The sequence below is a fragment of the Asparagus officinalis genome, chromosome 8, assembly GCF_001876935.1.
Source record: "Asparagus officinalis chromosome 8, Aspof.V1, whole genome shotgun sequence".
NCBI lineage: Eukaryota > Viridiplantae > Streptophyta > Magnoliopsida > Asparagales > Asparagaceae > Asparagus > Asparagus officinalis.
This window is the reverse complement of record NC_033801.1, coordinates 932,223-939,038: the sequence shown is the minus strand read 5'-3', so window position 1 is coordinate 939,038 and position 6,816 is coordinate 932,223. Positions and strand designations below refer to the sequence as shown.

The following is a 6,816-nucleotide window of genomic DNA, read 5'->3' as shown; positions in this document are numbered from 1 at the left end:
CCTCTCTCTTCGCCTCGTCATCATTCGCCCCTTTCGAGGTCCCTTCCGCACCCTCCACCCCCGTCTTATCCCCGTCTTCAGGGTTCTTAACCCCTACTTCTCTGCTCGCACCATTGCTCGAATCGGGCTCCTGCAGGCTCTTGGCGAGAGCGCTGTAAGGGGGCCCAACCCTTCGTTTCTTCTTCCGAGACGACTTCTGCAGCCTACAATCCATCGAATGAAAATCTTACGGAAACAGCAACGGGTCAACCCCCCTAAAAAAAAAGCCCTAAAAAAATCACGAGATGGGTTGGGAAATCAGCTAGACCTCTCTTCGTACGCCTCGATGACATCCGAGCAAGACTGAAGGTTATCAATGGGCTCCCAGGTGTTAGCGCTCTCGGGCCAACCTCGCCTGCCATCATCAAGGAAAAACAAGCAAATCGATCAAACAGGGTTCCTAGCGCAAACAGCTGGCAATTAGGAACAGGGTTTTGATTCCCTTTCGGGGGTTAATACCATTTGATGAGGTACTGGAGCTGGCCCTTTCGAACCCTCCTCCTCCTTATGGCCTCGATCTCGTAGAAGCCCTCCTCGAGCTTCGGAGGCTCCTCCCTCTCTCCTCCGGTCTTTCCCCCTTCTGGGTTCTCCTCCTCCTCCTCCTCTTCTCCTTCTCCTTCTCCTTCTCCTTCTCCTTCTTCTCCCTCCTCCTCCTCCAACGCTTCGATGCTGTTCTCTTCGGGTTTCTTCTTGCCGCTCCTCATTCTTAGCTTGCTGCTGGTAAAAGGGCTTTTGGGCTTCTCTCTTCTCTCCCCGCCGTGGAGTTCGATTTCGGTGTGAGGATTTGAGGTTTCAGGGCGGAGGAGGATTTTGGGGTGGGGGGGCTCAATGAGGAGGGGGAGGGTAGAGTAATAAATGTGTCACCTCGAGAGGGGTGTAATAGTAATTATCGGGGTATTTTGGGGACAACCCTTTTTTTGGGCTTAATAAGGCGAGAGAAGAGTCGCTACGGCCGCCGGAGAAGCGTCAACTTTTCTGCAAAGGGGCTGTTTGGTTGTTTTCCGAAAAAAAAGTCGGAAATAGAAAACAACTCGTTTTAGGGGCTGTTTGCTTGCCAAAAAAAGAAGGAAATCAAAGAATGGGAAACCTATTTCTTTAAAAAATTATTTTATAGTTGTTTGGTTGGCTAAAAAAAGAAGGAAATCAAATAATAGGAGATGAGATGAGATGAGTTGTTAGTTGTTTGGTTGGCTAAAAAAAGAAGGAAATCAAATAATAGGAGATGAGATGAGATGAGTTGTCACCATATTATTGGATGATGTGAGTGAGAGATGAGATGAGATGAGTTGTCACCATATTATTGGATGATGTGAGTGATTTTTTAAGAAAAGTTGTTTAAAGAGGTTGTTTGGTTGGTTAAAAAAGAAGGAAATCAAATAATAGGAAACCTATTTCTTATAATAGGTTATTCTCTTGTGTTTGGTTCATTCTTAAAAATAGGAGATGATATGAGATGAGATGAGTTGTCATTATATTATTGGATGATGTGACCCACACTTAAGGAAATCAATTTCCTTGTTTTTTTGGAGGAAATGGGTGGAGATGAAATGGAGATGAGATGAGATGAGTTGTCACAATATTATTGGATGATGTGGGTGATTTTTAAAGATGAGATGTGATGGAGATGAGATGAGTTGGATGATGTGACCTGTGGGTGATTTTTAAAGATGAGATGTGATGGAGATGAGATGAGTTGGATGATGTGACCCATTTCTTTTATTTGGTTTATTTTATTGGATGATATGAGATGAGTTGTTGGGTAAAAATAATATTTTATTGGATGATGTGGATGAGTTATTGGATAAAAATAATATTTTATTGGATGTTGTGGGTAAGGTTTAGGGATGGAAATGGTGGAAATTGAACTTTTGGATATTTCCAAGTTACAATTTCCTATTCTTGGTTTTTTAGAAACCAACCAAACAGCCCCTTAAGAGATTTTAAAGACATTTCTCGTATTTTGTTTTTTTATGTTTTGCAATGAAATCAACGTCACGTCACCGTCACGTCATATAAGAAATAAATCCAGTCGTAATAGTATCAGTGTTTCGACTTTCATTTCTTGTGTTTGTTTGAACATAAAAAAGGAAATTGAAATCAGTGTTTTCAGCAAGAGGAGCACTAGGGGCACACCTTGGGACACACTCCCAACCACACCCCTCACCTGCTACAGTGCAGGGGGGTCCCACTTGAGATTTTTTTAAAAATCTCAAGTGGGACCCCCCTGCACTGTAGCAGGTGAGGGGTGTGGTTGGGAGTGTGTCCCAAGGTGTGCCCCTAGTGTTTTTTTTTCAGCAATTAAATAATTTGTTTTGCTCACAGTCACTGTTTCAACAATCTTTTTAGTAATTAAAAATTCATTGAAGTGATATTTCCATGTGTTTGCAGAGGTTTTTTTGTATGAAAACACTTTTCTCAAAAATCTAACGTGACATCCTACGTGGTACCATCATTTCTTTAAATCGCAAAAATCAAAACAAACATGTGATTTGAAAATCGGTTGAAACCAAAATCCTACAAGACGGGGGATTTCTTGAAATCTGACGTGGCGGGGGGTTTCTCATTTTTTTTTAAGCAAACAAACAACCCCTAAAGCGTCCGCATTTTAGCTTCCGAGCAGTCCGGTCGGTCTTCGTGATCTAAGACCCGTTCCGTCTATTTTACCGAACATCTCCTCAGCTGACATAGAACATCTTTTAACTAACTCGCGTGAGGCGATCAAATGACTTCGGTCGATAATCCCCCCGTTCAGTTTGCATTAGATTTCTACTTTCTTCTGCGAGCCGCTAGCGGAACATGATCAAGCCAACTTTTTGACGCGGAACATGATCGCAATCTAAGTTCAATGTATTTTGATTTTTTTTAATTATTATTGAAAATAGTGGGCGATTATATTGTTAATGTATTCCATATCAAGCTGTGCGCACCGCGGCTACGCAAATTTCAAGCCAACTTTTATTGTCCAAGAATTTTGACTAAAACTTGTGATTCCAAAATCCAAGTGATCACAAGTTCCATGCTTTAATTTATAAAGGTTCATATTTTATAATTGAGATTAATGGGTATCCTTGTCATAGGAGGGGATTTCCTCCTTGACGCCTCTAAAATCACATGATTGAGCGACATTGTGGATGATCCGCTCCGTTGAACTTGATCTACATATTCTAAAACCTCAACACACCAAGTTTGGGGTGAACCCGTCGTCGTTTGACCCTTCATCCACTCGTATCAATTTTGACGGTTTTGAATGAATAGAACTTTTCACATGGCTCGATGGAGGGTCAATCGATGACGGATTCACCCCAAACTTGGTGTGTTGGGGTTTTAGAATATGTAGATCAAGTTCAACGGAGCGGATCATCCACAATGTCGCTCAATCATGTGATTTTAGAGGCGTCAAGGAGGAAATCCCCTCCTATGACAAGGATACCCATTAATCTCATATATAGAGATTAATGGGTATCCTTGTCATAGGAGGGGATTTCCTCCTATGACGCCTCTAAAATCACATGATTGAGCGACATTATGAATAATCTGCTTCGTTGAACTTGTTCTACATATTCTAAAACCCCAACACACCAAGTTTGGGGTGAATCCGTCGTCGTTTGACCCTCCATCGAGCCATGTGAAAAGTTCTATTCATTCAAAACCGTTAAAATTGATACGAGTGGATGAAGGGTCAAACGACGACGGGTTCACCCCAAACTTGGTGTGTTGGGGTTTTAGAATATGTAGATCAAGTTCAACGGAGCGGATCATCCACAATGTCGCTCAATCATGTGATTTTAGAGGCGTCATAGGAGGAAATCCCCTCCTATGACAAGGATACCCATTAATCTCTATATATATATATATAAAATCTGTCCTTTATAAAGAGTCTTAGAACGGGGCTGCTGCGTAGAGCCTCCTTCGCACGGCCCAAACCCATGAGGATGACGACAAATACCTAATCACGTAAAAACAAAAGCTTGAGTAACCCAAAAAAATATAAATAATAGGGTTTTTCAATTATATTCTGCGGAAATAAACCCATATCACTGTATGCTCCTAGATGTTTTTGATATATAATATTATATTATTATTTAATAAAAGACCTATATTTCTGGTTGAACAGGCAAATTAGTGTTTGCTATTTCAAACCTAATGTCCAGTTAAAAATTTTCACGTAAATTAGGACCGTTTTGGATAGGCAGTAACTTGATTGGAAGAGTCTAAAATTAAGATTCAAATCATCTCCGACAAAAGTTAGTCGAAAGAGTGAAAATTTATCAAAACAATTCATAGAAAATGATGATCTATACCATTCACGGGTACTTAGAATGTTAGTTTGATAATTCTGACTATCCTATCAATGGTGTAAATCACCCCACTCCAATAAAGAAGTTTCTTATATGAACCGTATCAATAATCGAAGAGTGTCTAATTATCCTAATCATATCTCTTTATTCTAACTCCAACGACTGATACTAAGTTATGTAGGATTTCAACTATCGCAATACCATTTTAAACAATCATTATTTTAAAAAAAAATATTTAGAGCCCTATGTGGCTTCACCTCAGCCACTGAAATTGAAATGAAAGGTAAGAATTAGGGTAATTAGGAACTCTCTAATTACCGTCTATTTAAGATGATTTCGATCCCTAAAATCAATATTGTATTTAGAATCTTTTCTAGTAACCCATATTTCACACATTTTTCTTGTTGAAATTAATAACCAATTTTTTATCAACATTATTTTTATTGTAATTACTGCTTTTCTTTTCGATAGACAAATCTATAGAAGAACAAAAGAAATGTTTAGAAACTTTAATAGCCTTCAAATTTCATGTCCAATCTACTTAATGCCTTTATTCATGCTTTGCACATTAAAAATGAAACTAAAAAATCCCCCTTTTTCCCTCTCCAAAGTTTTGTACGTTCTAGAATTGATGAACAACGTTTTTAGTGGCATGTACTTGTTTGAGCAAGTCATTCTATTTAGTCAAAGAAAGATAACCTACTCCTAGCCTTTGGAAGAGATAACCTTTAAAAGCAAGGAAAACTAGTTTAATGGTGTTAGGTGCATATTAACACTGTTAAGGATAAAAAATTTCCACGAGAACAGGAAAGTTGGGTAGGCCATTTCTGAGAGATTATTCTTCTTCCAACTACCAAGTAAAAACAAAAATGTAATAAGAAAATAAACATTGTAGTTTCATCCCTAATATTCGTCATTTGGATTTTAAAAAGAAGAGGAGGAGGATGAGTTTGGCTTAATCTCGATGCGAAGCTTATTGAAGCACTATGCCCATTACTTATTATTTATTTTCTTTCCTTTTACATTTCCCCCTTTTTTTTAAGGATCTAAAAATAGTGGGAAAAGGGCTAATTGAGAATAGACCCTCTGTGGTATCACTCAATTGCAAAAAAAAAAAAACCTTTATGGTTCTATTTGTTGTGAATAGACCCTTTGTAGTTTTACTTATTGCAAATAGACCCCCTAAGCGATTTTTTTTACTATTGATAGACTTCTTATAATTCTATTGGTGAGGATAGACGTCCAATTGCTAAATATTTTGAGTTTTCAAAGCATAGAAAAAGTTCACTTAGCGTGTGTGTCCGCGTTTGACCTAATATTACACGGGGGTCTATACACAGGTGTTTACATTAGAAAATTAATGTGTGGTTTTTAAGAGTGTTGAATTTCATTTTTGGGTCCTCTGATCTCCCCTGATAGTTTATCTTCCCACTGTGGATTGAAACCTATGCTCCGTTGCACATGTAACAAATGTTAGAGGTGTCGGAGGTTGTTTATTCTGACATGCCCTCCGACGCTCAAGTTAATGATTTTTTCTAGCTAATTGAAGAGAAAAAAAATTAAGAGTATGTCTTGTTGACTTTTGTGTGTCTTAGTGTCCGCCTTGATATGGTGGAAATCATCATTATTTATAGAGGGATTATGAAGGCACATTGGTAATTTTGGGTGAGTGCATGCAGTACTAGTTCAGACCTACTTTACATGTGTCGGTAATCTCTTGGTCGAGTCAGCTTTGCATAGCGAAAGGACTGGGATTATGGCCTATCTGAGGAGTTTTTAAGGTCGTGGCTCACATAGTCATTATGACCGACGTCGCATTAAATACCGATGTTGATTGGGTGACGAATTGTGGGTGTTGATAGGATGTTCATTAAATGATACATGACTTTTAAGGAACGCTTGTCATGCGAATGACTATTAGAGATGTGATGTGCTGGGTCCGAGAGGAGGACGCTGTTCACCTCGACATCTCAACAGAATTCGAGTCGGCAGCACCTTTCGGCTTGGATTTAGATCGCGAGTCGGGTCGGTTGGCTCATTACTCGAGTCAGGCTCGTTGATACTTTAGGAGTTGGTCAGTGAGTAAAAAACACTAAACCCCCCTAAAGTTTGCAACTTCGACAACAAATCACCTTAATGTTTAGAAAGTGACATTTTCTGTTAGGATTGTGTCTTTGATTATTTGTATAACTTCATGAGAATTAGATAGCGTTAGAGATCTATCATGATTAGGAGATTGGGTTTCATCATGATTAGGAGTTTGAAACCTATTCTAATTAGAAAGTCAGGATAGAGATAGAGTTTTGGTTTCCCTATATATTTTCTTTTATTGTTGGAGGAAAAATCAAGCAGAGGAGAAAGAGTCAATATTCTTGTAATCTAGGGTTAGCAGAGGGCGTAGCCTGATTCAGGAATATTGTGCGAGAGGCGAGGGTTTCGTAATCTTTATCCGTGCAAAAGATTACATCATTAGGTGAGG

The 6,816-nt window shown here is 39.0% G+C and overlaps 1 protein-coding gene across 1 annotated transcript in view; it reads right to left on the bottom strand.

Annotated features, from left to right (window-relative positions):
• Positions 1 to 895, bottom strand: part of LOC109819668 (probable chromo domain-containing protein LHP1) — a 6,955-nt gene extending 6,060 nt beyond the window's left edge. Inside the window, 3 exon segments of the mRNA XM_020385478.1 lie at positions 1 to 203; positions 308 to 394; positions 499 to 895. The exon segment at positions 1 to 203 is cut by the window's left edge and continues 5 nt beyond it. Coding sequence (XP_020241067.1) covers positions 1 to 203; positions 308 to 394; positions 499 to 743 — 535 coding nt within the window. The 5' untranslated portion in view covers positions 744 to 895.